We start from the raw sequence: 17,746 nt of genomic DNA on the forward strand, positions 1-17,746 counted from the left end.
TATAAGCGCAATAAACCGTTTCTTTTCCAATTTGCTTTTAGTCAAGTTGTTCGATCACAGTAATAGATAAGTAACTAAGACACTACCTTTGAAATCAGTTTGTCATTATCCACTAAGTAACATTCTAAGATTACTAAAAGTAAACTGTTGAAATGGACTAAAACTCTGAAATTCTTACCATCATGCACCAAGCATGAATTAGGTAATTTATATAATTGGCTTAATGAGTTCAACGGTTTCAAGGCTGGTTTATGAGTTATTAGGAATAAAAGACAAGACCATTATTAGATTATGATTGCTCGTTTATATGTTTAATATGAAGTCACAATCTTATTTGGAAAGTTTGGATCCAAGCCTATAATTTTCATCAGAAAGCAAAACGAGGTAGCAAACTGTACTAGTGGCTTATAGAAAAAGAGGATGCATGGCGTGTTATGCCAGCAGTAGTCACATTTTTACTGATGTGTGTTCAACACTGCTACTTTCATTTGCAGGCAGACTGACTGGAAAGCATAAAGACTTACACTTGACTTTCTAATCCAAATTTTCTGCCATCGCATTACTCACATCCAGGTTTACACAGGTCTGGAATCTTCTTCATAGCGCAGTACAGGCCCATTGAGAATATTTTATTGAAAAACTAAGCACAGTCAGGTTGCCTTAGACTTAAGAGTCTCTGGGTTTCGTCCTTGGAGGAGTTCAGGATCTTCCCAAGGCCTTGGTCCTCGAATATTCTTCCAGTCTTCAAAAGTGGAGTTCTTTATTTTCTATAGGACCACGAAGTTAAACATATTAGTACCGACACCCAGTGGCTTTGGTTGAGACATCACTAAGTGCTGAGCAATAAAGGAAAACCCACCAGGCTCCAGGACAAACCCAGCAAATAAATCAACTCCAAACCAAGCTCAAGAACTTCCCAAGGGTGAAAACTTTCCAGGTTTTCTTCAGAGAGACTTCACATCTACCTTTCCCCATAATGACAAACTATTAGTGACAGAGGAGTCTACACTGGCTTCTGAGAGCACAAAGAAAGGGAAGAGGCTGGGAAAATAGGAGTAAATGTGAAGCTGCTCTAACACGGCAACAGCTGAAAGTCTGGTGTGGGTCACAGCCGAAAAGAGAGAAAGGGTACAGAAAGCAAAGCTACACAAGTCATAGTGCCAGGCAGTGGTGGCACACACCTTTACTGCCAGTATTCACGAGACAAGCAGATGGATCTCTGTTAGTTCAAGGCCACACTGAGCTTCACGAAACTGATCCAGTCCTAAAGAGAAACAGCTCACACAAAAGTAACCTCAGCACTTGTGATCACATGCCTTTAATCCCAGCACTAGGGAGATATAAAAGGAAAAGGGATTCATGTGAAGATTTAGTCTCCAGGCATGTTGAGGAGAGGCAGCAGTCTAGAATTGCAGTCTGAGGATTCATGCAGCTAGCCGGATCACACTTTCAGTCTGAGGTAGAGGTAAGAGCTAGTGGCCAGCTGCTTTGCTTATCTGATCTTCAGCTTGAAGCTTGAACTCCAATATCAGTCTCTGGGTTTTTATTTTTTGTGCTACAACAAAAGGATCAAAGCTCCTTATTGTGCACCTGAGAGATGACTCTAGCCTTCAGAATGAAGTCACTCTCCATAGGCATCCTGAGGAGAATGCTCATCAGTAAGCAGAACTGTCAACTACCCTTTGGAGCATCTTCACTTCATGTCCTCTCAAATGTCTTGAGCACAGGGAGAAGGCAAGAAAAAAGGGATAGGCAGAAAAGGTCCTTTACCGGGGCTGGAGAGATGGCTCAGAAGTAAAGAGCACTGGTTGCTCTTTCTAAGTTCAATTCCCAGCAACCACATGGTGGCTCACAACCATCTAGAGTGGGAACTGATGCCACCTTCTGGCATAAAGATGTACTTGTAGACAGAGCACTCATATACATAAAATATATAAATAAATCTTACAGAAAGAAAAGATCCTTTATCCTCTCTGATCGTCACTTTTATACACCTGCCCCTGTCCTAGAATAACTAAAGAGGGGAGAGAAAGGGTTGTGAGGATCAATGGGCAGTTTATAACACAAATATTGGGAAAGTAATTTTTGCTTCCCTCCATGTCTCCATCTAGGTATCAATTCTTTTACTGACTAATTTTGCGATCTAGCAAATAGCATGGGCTAACTTGGCATTGATTCTTACAAGTGATTGCTAAAAGGTGAGACAAAATATTCTATATTCAGCTCTTAACTCCTATAGTTTCTAAAAGAACTACAAGGAAAATCTATTCCCAGATAAAATGTCCATAGCACAATTGCCGGCACAACTTACTTGCTCAAACAGACAGTCCAAGGATCCGACCAAATGACAGGAAAGCAGTAAATGAAATATGTTTCTTAAAAAGTCAGGAGTATGTATTAAGTATATATAATGTACAAAATGCTACCAATTTAGCAAGTAAGTATTTTCAAGTAGGTTATAAAATGATCTAAACTCAGATCATTTAGTTTCTAAAAGTAGTAAAAAGCCTTTCTGTTTGGTTACCTTTATGTTTGTTTTTGTCCAGATACCATCTATATAGCCTGGGCTAGCCTTAAACTAACTATGTAGCCTAAGTTGGCTTTAAACTAGCAGCAATCCTAGTGCCCCAGCTCCCCAAGTACTGGAATATCAAACATGTGCCACCATTTCTGGCAAAAGGTATTAGTAGAAATATGACTGTTATCCAGATACATTAATGTATTATGTGCTCATGGGAATTTAAAATAATTTTTAAGATGAGAGGCAAGGTTGACAGAACAGAGTCATGGGAACATGTTGTCTTTAGAGAACATTGATAGGAAGGACTCCTGGTAGAAAATCTGTAAAACATGCTGAACGCCAGGCTGTGCACATGTGCTAGGCATCACCCAAGCCTCCACCTAACACCCACCTGCCACAGGACTGAATGAGACATCATGAGGAAATGTGCCAGGAGCTGGGTTCCATACTCAGCCCCTCCCAGAGTGTAGGCCTCGTCTCAGTACTCTGTTGCTCCCTGACATCCAGCTAAGACACTAAAGGGCCAAGGTTGCTCAAGAATAGAACTGACTTCAGACTCACCACACCAAATTTAAAACCAAGCCCTGATGACACCCCCGTGGGAGGGGGAGGCCTACCAAGTTACCTTGCCCAGGAACCAACAGAGCTTGTCCCCAGATTCTCCTTTACAAAACACAACAACAAAGAGTTTACAGATCCTGTGCCGGCTCAGATTTGGAATATTCTCCACTGGTGAAGTGTGCCTGAAAAACTGCAATCTCCAGCACTTCTGGGGACAGATTTTAGATAGTTTTCTAAATGTCACACATTCAAATTAAGTTTTTTTTTTTCCACTACTGATTTATCTTGAGAAACACAACCAGTCATGATGAGTGAGATTGTTAAAGAACATAGAATATTAACATACTATACCTCATATTCTGACTCTAAAGTTATTTTATTCTCTTTCAATTTTTTTTCCAATTCAGGATCAACCTGTAGAAAAGGGGGGAAAACATGCATCATTTAATTCTTTTACATTCCTCTTTCACTTGAATTTTTAATTTTTTTCCTTTTAAAGGTCATAGGAGAGCTGAAGCCTGGTGTCACATGCCTGTAATGCTGGCACTGAGAGGCAGAGGCAAGTGGATCTCTGTGAGTTTGTAGTCAGCCTGGTCCTAAGTCATCCAGGGATACAGTGAGACCCTGTCTCAAACAAACAAAGTCATAGGAAAGATAGCTGGAACAGTTCAGCCAATTTAAAGCATATGTCAAAATGTGTTCTATCCACAGTGATAATTAATACACAACTCCAGCTAATAGCCACCTATTTACACCGAGCATTTGTGTCCCAGGCACTTGACATACACCATCTTGTTTAATCCTCACAAAGCTTGTATGATGAGTATGAATTTCATCTTCATAATTACATGTAAAAATAAATGCTGGCCCAGGAGCTTGATTGACTTGTGAAAGAAACATGTGCAGTGTTGAGCACTGGCCTTCTGCCCCCAGCAGAGACACGTAGATTCCCTAAATACTTAAATACTACTAAGCAATACACTTGAAAAACAAAAGAACCTCTTCCGTGGACTGAATGAAGAGTGAGCTAAGGCATACTTGGGTTCCACGGTGATCCACTGAAGCTCATACCTGTTACCTGACTAGCTGTATATGCATGACTTAACAGGGCCTATGAACACAGTGATGAGCCAAGGGGAATCCCAGGATTCCATTAGAATGATGTATAGATAGACAAATGACAAATAGATCCAAAAATCCTAACACATGTGGGCCCAAGATTCCAGCATTAGCAATGCTATTGGTCACAGGCCATTGGTTTCTTATTAGCAAATACTATCCTATTGTATAACATTTCCATAAACTACCTACCTGTGCTTCTATTTTCCATACAAAGTAAGATTAAAAAGGTATCCAATGATATCAAACTAATTTACAAAACAAGAAAAAAATCAAATCAAATCAACTAAAAATTCAATTAAATCTTCAGTTTAGGCCCAACAGAGAAATCCCACTATAGTAAGAGGGTTTCCAAGGGTGGAGAATTAGAGTTGAAACCCATTTGCACCCTTGGTTACACTTGCCAAGCCTGGAACAAGAACAGAATCATAACCAAGAGTTCATGTCACAGCCAAGTATCACAGGTTGCTGTTATATATGAAAATTGTGGGAAAAAATAGGACAGAAAGTAAAAGGATTATTGGAAATGTGTCCTGGAAAAGGCTAATAAGAAGGGGATTAAGAATCACTAGCATTAAAACAAAATAGTGAATTTATAATTAGAGAAATAAACTGAAGTAAAATTGTTGATCCATGTTCTTCAGTTCATTATGAATCCTCAAAACAACTACATGTCATATTTCAGGGGAGAAATAATAATAATACAAATTTCCTAGTGAATACAAAGAACTGTTACCAAAGCTTTATATGATTCACTTTCATGGACTCATTAGTGGTATTTTAAACAAAAGAGGGTGCAAATATCATCTACTAGGTTTTCAAGACAGATTAATATTGCTAAATAAACTGAGAATGTAATTCTCCTAAAAAAAAAAAAAATAACCCTCAGACACAAGTCAAATACCAATTATAGTTCTTACCTTAATCTTCACAGCATCATAACGAATTTGTGAAAATTCGCGAAGACCAAAAGAACCTCCTACAACCAGCAACTGAAATAATGGAAAGAAACAGTTATGTTACACAGAAGGACAGCCTCGGCCTAGATCATTCAGTTAAGCAGAGTTTAAAGACAGACTATAAAAAAACCTAGAGTATTTTTCCTAGAAAAGTATTACTCATCACTTAAAAGTAGATGTGGTGGGGATGCCTTCAAAGGCATTACAGGGACACCAGAAACTTGGACAAATACTAAACCCTAAGTACACTATGTATTTTCCTATACATAAATACCTATTATCAAAGTTTAATTTTTAAAACAGGCACAAGAAGATTAGTAACAATAATAAAGTACACCAGTGACAATATATTGTAATAAATGTTATTTAAAGCTTATGGATTATTAGTATCTGGAATTTTCCATGTGATTTTTTTTCATTTTCTTTTCTTTTTTTTTTTTTTTTTTAATGTCAGCAACTGAGACACAGTAAGTGAAACCTCAGCTACTAAACTATCCTAGAAAAATTATAATAGATCATTACTGAAGGGTATAAATCGACACCGTATATGTGTTTGAGTTTTCTGGTTTGCTGTTTTTTGAGACAGGGTGTTGTGGTTTGAATAAGAATGGTCCCCATGAGCTCATATATTTGAATGCTTAGCCATCAGAGACGGGTGTGGCCTTGATAGAGAAACTATGTCACCGGTGGTAGTCTCTGAGGTATCAGAAGCCCAAGCCAGGTGACTCTATCCCTGCTGTCTGTAGATACAATGTAGAACTCTAGACTTTTTCTCCAGTAGCATGTCTGCCTGCTTGCCCTATGCCCCTTGCCATGATGACAATGGACTAACCTCTCAAACTGTAAGCCAGCCCAATTCAGTGTTTCCCATTACTGTAATCATGGTTTCTTTTCACAGCCATGAAACACCAACTAAGACACAGGGTCTCATTCATCAAGATGGGCTTGAACTTACTGTGTACCTGAGCGCTACCTGCACTTTCCCACCAGCCTAGTCCCAGAGCTGCATCAGTACCCAAATAACACATCGAGATTCTCTTAGTTATAAAGCTGTTGCCCACTGGCTAGAGCTTCTTATTGGCTAGCTCTGTCTTAAATATTAACTCATTTCTATCAATCTAAGTTTTTCCACGTGGCCTTACCATTGTCTGGACCTCTTATTCCTATCACGGCCTACATCTTGACTCCTCTCTACTACATCTCCCAGAATCCTCCTTGCCTCCTAGTCCCGCCTATCTTGCTTTCCTACTGGCCAACAGGCTTTATTCATTAACCAATAAGAGAAACATATTTACAGAATGATTTCTTCCATCACCTGAGGGTCACCTTGAACTTCTGATCATCCTGTTTCCAAATTCAATAGGAGACAAGAACACACCCAACTAAATGATAGACTACTGTTAAGTTTGGAGTGAAGCTGTCCCTGTACTTAAATTCCATTAGAGGTTTTATATAATCTTAGAAGGTAAACAAACAGAAACCTCAATTGGCCAACTAACTGATTAGAGCAAGTCAGAAAACTGCAAATGTCTAAGTCTAGCCAATTAAGTTATTTTTGTAGCTTCTTTGTCTATAAATATTCACTGTCAATGCAGCAGGACAGAACTATCTGAACCTCTTCAGGTTCTGAGTGCAGCTTGATTCATGAGCCTTCCGTGCTCACGAAAAATCAGTAAAATTTGTTTGCTTAAAGGTTTTTGTTTGTAAGATTATTTTATCACTTGTGTATGTATGCATGCATGCGTATGTGTACATGCATCTTTGTATGTGCAAGTACATGTGGGTGCCTGTGGAGGTGAGCAGAGGGCATCAGACACTCTGGAACTGGAGTTTCAGGCAGTCATGAGCAGCCTGATGTGGGCACTGAGAAAGCTCTGGTCTTCTGAAAGAGCAGCAAGTGCTCTTAGTTGGGAACCACCATTCTCACCTGTCAAGGTCTTAATACTACAGCTACATAGCATAAACCTAGGAATGAAACTCTGGCCTTGTCTGTAGATAATTTCTTTCAATTTTATGATTTTGCAAAGTTGAACATTTGGGAAACATTGCCCTTTATTTTCTTATCAGTGATAAGGGAGCCTTGCAGGGTATGCTACATTTCTCAGTATGTAGAAACCCTTAAGAGAGATTTCAAACTGCCACTGCTATTTTACCAGAAACTGAACTGGCTGTAATTCTCAGGTCAGAGAAGCAAAAGCTTAGTCATTAGGGAGAAAAAAAGTTTCATCCCTATATCACTAAGTGTGAGGGGAAAATTAATAACTAAGAGAGACGGGACTCATGGCAAGAAGGGAAAACCAGAATGAACAAGTGCTTGTGCCAATAGATATAGATAACTCCCTGACTGGAGAGTACATTCTCCCCATTATCTTAAGGACAAGGCCACTGAGCCCACCAGTCATAGAGAAAGAAAACCCCCTAACTTTGCAAGTATGCTAAACAATCCCACCCTGTAAAAACTTTGTACTCTATAAAATCTCTGTAACCTTGGAAACCTTATGGGCTATCTAAGCAGTCTCAAATTCCCTTTTCCTTTAAAAACACTCCACAATTTGTAAGCGGGCACCTTACTCTTCTGATAGAGTGAGGTTCTAGCCAGTTCAGTTCTTAGTAATAAAAACCTGTTGCTTTTACTTTTGCTTTTGCAGTTGGGGGTCACCTCCTTGGAGGTTGAGGAAACCCATAGGCACAACATAAGTAATTTACTATTATAAAAAATGAAATATAAATTTAAGATCTGAGGTTCATAAAAGCAACAAAACTTCACAGTTAATAACTTTAAAAATTCTCACAAAAAGAAAAATAAAACAATCCTATAACTCAAAAGACAACACATGAGGGAAGCATCTGTGATATGTGTTCAAACATGGGGGAGGGAGTAAAGAGCAAAACAAAACAAAAAAATCCAAAAGCAGCATTACATGTAAACCTCTGTGTTCTCGAGATCAAGGCTCACTTAGAAGAACTGTCTTAACTTGATGCTTTCTTCTCTCCTGCTCTTTCCTCTCTAGTAGTCTAGAACCACTTCTTGGGTTTTAGGGGTCTTTATCTTAACCCCCATGATTTTTAGATAAATAGTAGCCACAATAAAAAGTTTATATTTAACAATTATACATACAAAATATTCTTAGCTACTTTAAAAAAATGCTATTTTGGATTACATGAGACCAACACTAAAAACTCATCAGACTGTCATTATACATACAGGTAACAGTAATTGTGATATATATATATATATATATATATATATATATATATATATATAAAAAAACATGTAATAACGATAATAAAAGAAGTCATGAATTTGAGGGAGAAGATGATCACAGGAGAAACTGGAGGGGGAAAGGGAGGGGTGGAATGATGTAAATACAGTACTCATCTATTAAAAAGAATGCTATTTCACATAAACATGCTAGAAGTGAGTGAGTGTGTGTGTGTGTGTGTGTAACAAACAGAAAGGAATGACTGTTTAATCGTCTATGAGGTAAAAGGTCATAATGAATACTTCATCTGGAGAAGTTGCTTATGGTACAAGGCTTGAGGCTTCCTTAATTTGCCAGGGCACACCTGGCTATGGTGTGATAACACAGAAAAAGAAAGAATCAAATCTCAGAGGAGTTTTCTTCAGATTCCTTGGGCACGGAAAATGCTCTTTGTTTTACTAGGGGAAGGGTAACGGACTGGAAAACAAATTAGGTTTAAAAGTTTTGTCTAAATAGATCCAGAGTATGTCTTCCTAACACCTGATTTGACCTTTTAAAAAGTGACTGTGAAGGAGTCTTTAAATAGATCAAGAAACTTAGTTTACACAGAAGGTTTTTCAGGGGTGGGGTGGAGGGGTTCTTAGTTTTGGCCTTTTTGTTTTGTTTTTGCCTTTCTTAAAGTTCTTGACTTTTATGATTTTAACAGGGAAGAAAGTCAAATTGTTTTACAATAGTGACAGAAAGGTGATTTTGTAAGTCAGTGGCTAAAATCTGTGTTTCTGAATGGCAGAGGAATTTGCAGAAAACAAAGTTTATGCATGCTTTGTCTACAAGAATGGTTGTCATTTTATAAAATCCAATGCTTATACTAAAATTCTTTTTTTTTATTCTAAAACTCTTAAAGCAGAGTTTCCTAAAGATGGATACAAAATCCCAATACATCCAAGATGACTAAAAAACCTAGTACATTTTCAATCAACCAGTCTTTTAGTACTGTTTTAAATAAGAAAAGCTGGGAACGTCACCCGTGCCAATTACCACACCAAAGTATTTTTTAAAGCTTTGATTTATTTCCCTTAATATGATATCGGCGGGTGCTAAAACAAATTACCCTGTCAACAACACAACAAGTGAACATAGTTTTTGGAGCGCCAACACTGATTGATCTTCTGCCAACCTCCATCTTTAACCCCAGGAAAACTTACTGTAAAATGGGGATGGTGACGATACGCACATTAATGAATGAAAAGGAGAGAGGGAAACCCAAGGTACACTTGAGTGTGGACTAGAAGAAATCTAACAGCTCACATCTCTAGCAGTCCCTTCCCAGCACCCGCAAGTCACAGGTCCGCCACGGAAGCACGCAGTCGCCAGTCCGCGAAGGTGACCCCGCCCCCTCCGGAGGCCCCGCCCAGCTCGGGCCGCAGCCGCTCACCAACATGGGGACTCCGTAGCGAAGGGTCTTGCTCTTGCGCAGAGCACGGAACACGGCGGGCGCAACCATGGCTGAAACTGTGGCCGGCTTAGCCCCTTCGGAGCGGCCCCAGTGCGGGCCACTAGAGCCCCACACCCCGAAGTTGTCAACTCAGCACTGGATTAGGGTGCCGAGTCCGGTAGGACTCCGCAAGTCCTACGCAATCGATTGGTCCAAACACACACCCGTTCCCCCCTCTCCCCGGAAGTCCAGGCCGCCGAGCTTTGGTTCCGGGACACCGAAAACGATTGGATTTTCGATTGCCTAAACTTGTAATTCCTGTTCTGGATCTTGGGTAGTGTTCTCTAACTTGAAAAATAAACTCAGGCTGGAGGGCAGAGAGGTATTCTGAAGCTAATGCACAAATAGTTGGGTAATTCACCAGGTTAATGAAGAATTAACCTTTTAAAATCGTGGCTCAACAGGTGTAACTGAAACTTTAATGTTAATACTTTTTTATGACAATACTTTTTATTTAAATTTGAAACAAGCTTGTTTTACATGTCACTCCCAGTTTCCTCAACCTGTCCTCCTTCCCTATCCCCCTCCCCTTTATGCTTGCTACCCATGGAGGGTGATGCCTTCCATGGGTGATCTTAAAAGTCTGTCATATCATTTGGAGCAGGGCCTAGGCCCTCCCACCATGGTTTAAATTTAGAATTCCACAACAACACAAAGTGCAGAAACCCTACAAACTTATGGAACTAAGAAATTGGCAATTGGACAATTCCAGGGTCAAGGAAAAAATACACAAAGAAATTAAAGACTTCCTACAATGAGAATAAAGACACAACATAACCAAACTTACGGGACACTTTGAAAGCAGTACTAAGAGGTAAGTTCATAACACTAATTACCCACAGGAATAAACTGGAGAATTGTCACACCACCAGAGAATTAAAAACACAACTGAAACCTCTAGAACAAACAAACAAAAAAAAAAAAAAAAAAAAAAAAAAAAAAAAAAAAGCAAACTCACCCCAGTAGCTGTCAGGAAATATAAAATTCAGGGCTGAAATCAATTAAGGAAAAACAATACAAAGAATCAATGAAACAAAGACTTGGCTCTTCGAGAAAATCAACAAGATAGAAAAACCTTTATTATCCAAACTAACCAAAGACAGAGAGAGAACATGCAAATTAACAAGATCAAAAATGGAAAGGGGGCACTGAAGAAATCCAGAGGATCTTCAGGTCATACTCTGAAAACCTGTACTCCACAAAATTCAAAAATTTAACAGAAAAGCACAATTTACTGTATAGATATCACTTACCAAAATTAAATCAAGAACAGATAAGCACTTTAAATAGACCTATAACCCCTAATGAAATAGAAGCAGACATTAAAAGTCTCCCAACCAAATAATCCCAGGGCCATATGGTTTCAGTGCAGAATTCTACCAGAAATTCAAAGAAGAGCTAATACCAATACTCCTCAAATTGTTCCACGCAAAAGAAGAAGAAGGGTCATTGCCAAACTCTTTTTACAAGGTTAAAAGTACCATAGTACCCAAGCCAAACAAAGACACATCTAAGAAAGAGTAATGCAGACCAATATCCGTCATGAACATTGATGCAAAAATAATAAAATACTGGCAAATTTAATCCAAGAACATATGAGAAAATTCATCCATCATGACCAAGTAGGCTTCATCCCAGGGTTGCAGGAATGGTACAACATACAAAAATCCATCAATGTAATACGCCATATAAAAAAACTGAAAACAAAAAACCACATGAACATTTCACTAGATACTGAAAAGGCCTTTGACAAAATCCAACACCCCTTCATGATTAAGGTATTGGAGAGATCAGAGATAACAGGAATATACCTAAACATAATAAAAGCAATATACAGCAAACCAACAGCCAACATCAAACTAAATGGAGAGAAACTCAATGTGATTCCTCTAAATCAGGAACAAGACAAAGCTGTCCACTCTCTCCATGTCTCTTCAGTATTGTACTTGAAGTTATAGCTAGAGCAATAAGAAAACAAAAAGAGACTAAGGGGATACAAACTGGAAAGGAAGAAGTCAAACTCTCAGTATGATATGATAATGTATACAAGTGACCTGAAAAACTCTACCATGGAACTCCTACAGCTGATAAACACCTTCAGCAAAGTGATGATACACACACACACACACACAAAGTCAGAAGCCTTACTATATAGAGAGGATAAATAGGGGCTGAGAAAGAATCAGAGAAACATCATCTTTTACCACAGCCACAAACAACATAAAGTATCTTGGGGTGAGGCTACCCAAACAAGTGAAAGACCTATATAATAAGAACTTTGAGTCTTTAAAGTAAGAAATTAAAGAAGATACCAGAAAATGGAAAGATCTCCCATGCTCTTGGATAGGTAGGATAAACATAGTTAAAATGGCAATCTTGCCAAAATCAATCTACGGATTCAACAAATTCTTAGCACAATTCTTCTCAGAGCTTGAAAGAATAATACACAACTATATATGGAAAAACAAACGAACCAGTATTCAAGAACAACCCAGTACAATAAAGGAACTTCCCAGGCATCACCATCCCTGATTTCAAGCTCTATTATAGAGCAATAGTCCTGAAAACAGCTTGGTATTGGAGCAAAAGTAAACAGGTAGACCAATGGAATCTAATTGAACACCCTGATATTAACCCACACACCTAAGAACACCTGACTTTTGACAAAGAAGATAAAATTATACAATGGAAAAAAGAAAGTATCTTCAACAAATGATGCTAGCATAATTGGCTGCTGGTGTGTAGAAGATTGCAGATAGATCCATATATATCATCATGCACAAAACTTAAGACTTCAACATAAACCCAGCCACACTGAACCTTTTAGAAGAGAAAGTGGGAGGTACCCTTGAATGAATTGATAGGAGACCACCTCCTGAACATAATACCAGTAGCACAGAAATCAACAATTAATAAATGGGACCTCCTGAAACCGAGAAGTTTCCGTAAGGCAAAGGACACAGTCAACAAGACAAAATGGCAGCCCACAGTTGGAAAAAGATATTCACCAACCCCACATCTGACAGAGGGCAGATTTTCAAAATATGCAAAGAACACAAAAAGCTAGTTAGTAAAACACCAAATAATCCAATTAAAAAGTGGGGTACAGAACTAAATAGAGAATTCTCAATACAAAATGGCTGAAAAACACTTAAGAAAGTGTTCAACATCCTTGCCATTAGGGAAATGCAAATCAAAACAATTCTGAGATACCATCTTATTCCTGTCAGATTGGCAAAAAAAAAAAAAAAAAAAAAAAAAAAAACAAAGACAGTTTATGCTGGAGAGGATGTGGAGAAAGGGGAACACTCCTCCACTGCTGGTGGGAGTGCAAGCAAACCTGTACAGCCACTTTTAAAAATAAGTATGGTGGTTCGTCAGGAAAATGGGAATCAGTCTATCTCAAGATCCAATAATTCCATTCATAGGCATATACCCAAAAGATGCACATTCATACAACAAGGACATCTGTTCAACTATGTTCATAGCAGCATTATTTGTAATAGCCAGAAACTGTAAGCAACCTAAATGCCCCTCAACTGAAGAATGGATGGAGAAAATGTGGTACATTTACATAATGGAGTATTACTCATAAGGGAAAAAAACAAAACAAACAAACAAAAATAATAAACAATGGCATCTTGAAATTCAAAGGCAAATGGATGGAACTAGAAGAAACCAGTCACAAAAAGACAAACATGGTATGTATTCACTCGTATATGGTTTTTAGACATAGAGCAAAGGATTACCAGTAGAATCCATACTGCCAGTAAAGCTAGGAAACAAGGACCCTAAGAGAGACATACATGGTCCCCTGGAGAATGGGAAAAGGATAAGATCTCCCAAGCAAATTGGGAGCCTGGGGGAGGGGAGAGGGAGTTAGGGGGAAGAGAAGGGGAGATGTGGGCATGATAAAGCAGGAAGATTCGGTCAGGGAAAGAACAAAGGAGAGCAAGAAAAGAGATACCATAATAGAGGGGTCATTATAGGTATTAAGAGAAATCTGGCACTAGAGGAATGTCCAGAGATCTATAAGGATGACCCCAACTAACAATCTAAGCAATAGTGGAGAGGCTACCTTAAATACCCTTCCCCAATAATGAGATTGATAACTACCTTATATAGAACCTTCATGTAGTAGCTGATGGAAGCAGAAGCAGACAGCCACAGCTAAACACTGAGCCAAACTCCTGGAATTCAGGTGCAGACAAAGAGGAGTGATGAGCAAAGGGGTCAAGACCAGGCTGGAGAAACACACAAAAACTGCTGACCTGAACAAGGGAGAGTTCATGGACTCCAGTCTGATAGCTGGGAAACTAGCATAGGACCGACCCAGATTCCCTGATTGTGGTGTTGGGAGGACTGGGCAGTCTATGGGATAGTGAATCAGTATTTATCCCTAGTATAGGAATGACTTTGGGAGCCCATTCCACATGGAAGGATACCCCCTCAGCCTAGAAACATGGGGGAGGGCCTGGGCTGAGTTCCAAATGATATGACAGACTTTGATGACTCCCCATGGAAGATATCACCCCCCCCACTGGGGAGCAGAAAGGGGATGGGATGGGCGTAGGTGGGGAGAATAGGGGAGGATGGGAGGGTGTGGGAACTGGCATTGACATGTAGAACAATCTTGTTTTAAATTTAAATTTAAAAAATATTTTAAAAGGCAAAAAAAAAATTCCTTTGTTAGATGACTTTGGTCTGGTGATTTTTTTGGTGGTGGTTTTGACTTTTTGTTGTTGTTATTTTGCTGCTGTCCATTCCATACCCCATCCTGGAATACATGATATTCCTTATTGAATATGCCATGAATTTACACAACTTCAATATGCACCTCCTGGGACACAGTATTTGAAATCCATTGTACTCTGTAGGCAACATAAATTATTTCCTCCTCTGAGCACTAAGTAGCCTTTGAGACATAACTTGCAACACTGTGCATTGTGTTAGTGTATAAAAGCTTTACCACTGTTAGCATACAAATAAGAAAACAGGAGAATAGCAACAATATTTCAGACTTTGAATTCAATATTTGGGGAAAGACATCCTATTAATTCAAAGGAAACTTTGATGTAGCTAAGACAACCCTCATTAAAGTAAGACTTTTTGGTTAATTTCTCCCTTCATTTTCTGCACTTGAGTGTGGAAGAGACTTGCAAATGTGGGAATGAAGTAGGAGACTGCTGAGCAACCTTAAATTGAGTGATTAAACAACACAATTTTTACAGATTTACTAAAAAGAGTCCATCAGAATTTAGGATTGAAGGAATAAGTTTATAATCACAGGAGTTTTATAATTTATTAATGGAATCTCCTTCAAAGCCGGTATTTATCCTTTTGGGTTGACTTATCCTCCTGCCGACAGAGTACTAGCATAACAGGCATATGCCATTATGCCTTTTTTTGGGTTGACAAACTTGCTTTTTTTAAAATCTCTTCTGTGCAAAAATAAAAACATAAGGGGAAGCATGACTTGTTTTGTTTTTGTTTTTCCAGTGGGGGAGGGGTGTTTTGTTTTTTGTTTTGAGACAGGGTTTTTCTGTAGCCCTGGCTGTCCTGGAACAAGCTCTGTAGATCAGGTTGGTTTCAAACTCATGGAAATCCACCTGCTTCTGCCTGCTGAGTGTTGGAATTGAAGGTCATGCCACCAATACCTGGCTACAAGATTTATTAATATATTGTGAGGTGTGTAGCATTTACATGCGGCATGAACTTTCATCTTATTCGCTTCCCTATTATATTTCAAAGCTCATGCAATGTCCACTTAAGTATATTACTTCGCTCTTAATCAGAAGTTACAAATCAAGCAGCCTGGCTCCAAAATTCTGGCCATTTCCTGACCTTCTCACTATATACAAGATCATCTTTCTGAGCCATACTCCAAAGCCCTGTAGCCATATAGTACTTTTTAATGGGTTTAATCATATACATATATTCTAGATAATGCTATAACCAGAAGTCTGCTATCCTTTTCATATAAGGTATATATCCAGACTCATAAAGGGTAACAGGTTTGTCAAAGGTCACACTGTAAAGTAGTAAAGATATTACAAATATAACCTCCTATAGAATTGACTATTGATATCTCATTGAAAGTAGCTTCTATGGACATCTCATGGATCCTCTTCAACTCCTTAGTGCTAGAATGAGAAACAACCACATAGGTTCAAATGTTTGAATACTTGGTTCCCATGTGGTGGAACTGTTTGGGGATAATTAGAAGGTGTGGCCTTGTCAGAGGACTCTCTTCTCTCTGACCCCCTGTCATACTTGTAGATCAATGATGTAAGCTCCCAGCTACTGCCCCAATACCTTGCCTCCTGCCTGCTGTCGTGACGGTCATAGACTTAAACTCTCTGGAACCATGAGCCCAAAATCAAACTCTATTTTATAATTGTCTGGGTTATGGTGTTTTGTCACAATAGAAAAGTAACTAATATATCATGGATAAATAAGGTTCAGAGAAAACAGGCTGATGGATGTTTATTCAGAGAGAAATCAACGGAGACAGATGACTGAGAGCAGGTTCCCATCCCAAGGATGCCTCTGGATGCTATCTGTCTCCAACCAGGAAGCACAACACCATCTCTCTGGGTCCCCAACCCCAGATCTGGTTCTCCCAGGTCATGTCTGAACCTGTTCCCACCTCCACTGGGCATGCAATTCGGGTGCGTGCGTGCGTGCGTGCGTGTGTGTGTGTGTGTGTGTGTGTATCTTACTACAATTGCCCTTTTTGTCTAAAGAAAAGATTTAGGCTTGATACAAAACTATATATAAAGAGAGTAAATATTAAGTATGCTCTAAGAAAAGGAAAATAAGGTACAAACTTAAGACCTACACTAATATAGTCCCTTTCCACTTTTGTCCCAGTTACCTCTCTCTCTCTCTCTCTCTCTCTCTCTCTCTCTCTCTCTCTCTCTGTGTGTGTGTGTGTGTGTGTGTGTGTGTGTGTGTGTACATGCATGCTGACATCAGGGGACTTGGAGAATTAGCTCTTCCCTTCACCATTCAGGTTGTCACAGTCAGTTCAAGAACCATTACCCCAAGCCATCTCACTATTCCTGTCCCAGTGACTTCAAACTTCAGTGTGTCTCACAATCCTTGAGAGACTACTAAGATCCACTCTAGGCCCTATCACCAGCTTCTGACTTGAGCAGGTGAAGGACTGGACCTATGGTATGTTTTCCTAGCATGGTACCAAGTCATACTGAAACTACTCGTCTAGGGACACTTTAAGGGTCTCTGACCTATCTTTTTTCATTAAACACATTTTGCCTTCAAAGTTGATCAGAGTGGGGGATTTTTGGTACATTGCTACAAAGTGGGAACCATATCCTAGTTCTGTAATCCCTACATAATGAGGTGGGGAGATCCATTTTAATGGAATTAAAGGCTGTCAAATTATTTACAGTTAACTGGAACTTACTTCTCTGGAAGATGAATGTGAGATTTTGTTATGTGCCGATGGTAAAACATTATATGTTAAACTTTAATTTTTACTTATTTGTGTATATGTGTGTGGGTGCTTGTGTCCCATTGTGCTGTGGGCACGTGGAGTAATGAGACAAAATAGGAGAATCAGTTTTCTTTGTCATGATGTGGGTTCTAGGGATCAAACTCAGATTGACAAGCTTGGTAGCAGCTATCTTTACTGACTGAACAATCTCACCTGACATGCATATTTTCAAGCCAGGTTTGGAGGTGCATGGGGGGGCTGAGGCAGGAGGATTGTAAGTTAGAGGCCAGTCTGGGCTACATAGTCACTTCCACAGAGGCCTGTCATAAAGCAGTGCAAAAAAAATTTCAGAGAAACATATTTAGAAATCTAATTCTAGAGCAAGACAACCTTTATCTCATGATCAACTCTTTGCAAATAAAAGCATTA

The 17,746-nt window shown here is 39.1% G+C and overlaps 1 protein-coding gene across 1 annotated transcript in view; it reads right to left on the reverse strand.

Annotated features, from left to right (window-relative positions):
- Window positions 1–205: 205 nt before the first annotated feature.
- Synj2bp (synaptojanin 2 binding protein) overlaps window positions 206–17,746 on the reverse strand; it is a 62,038-nt gene continuing 44,497 nt past the window's right edge. The window contains exons 4-6 of the mRNA XM_051196252.1: window positions 5,122–5,193; window positions 3,434–3,496; window positions 206–767 (exon numbers count right to left, since the gene is read on the reverse strand). Of these exons, the coding sequence (XP_051052209.1) occupies window positions 651–767; window positions 3,434–3,496; window positions 5,122–5,193 (252 nt within the window). The 3' untranslated portion in view covers window positions 206–650. The remainder of the gene's footprint in view (window positions 768–3,433; window positions 3,497–5,121; window positions 5,194–17,746) is intronic.

The sequence above is a fragment of the Phodopus roborovskii genome, unplaced genomic scaffold (genome assembly GCF_943737965.1).
Source record: "Phodopus roborovskii unplaced genomic scaffold, PHOROB, whole genome shotgun sequence".
Classification (NCBI taxonomy): Eukaryota; Metazoa; Chordata; class Mammalia; order Rodentia; family Cricetidae; genus Phodopus; species Phodopus roborovskii.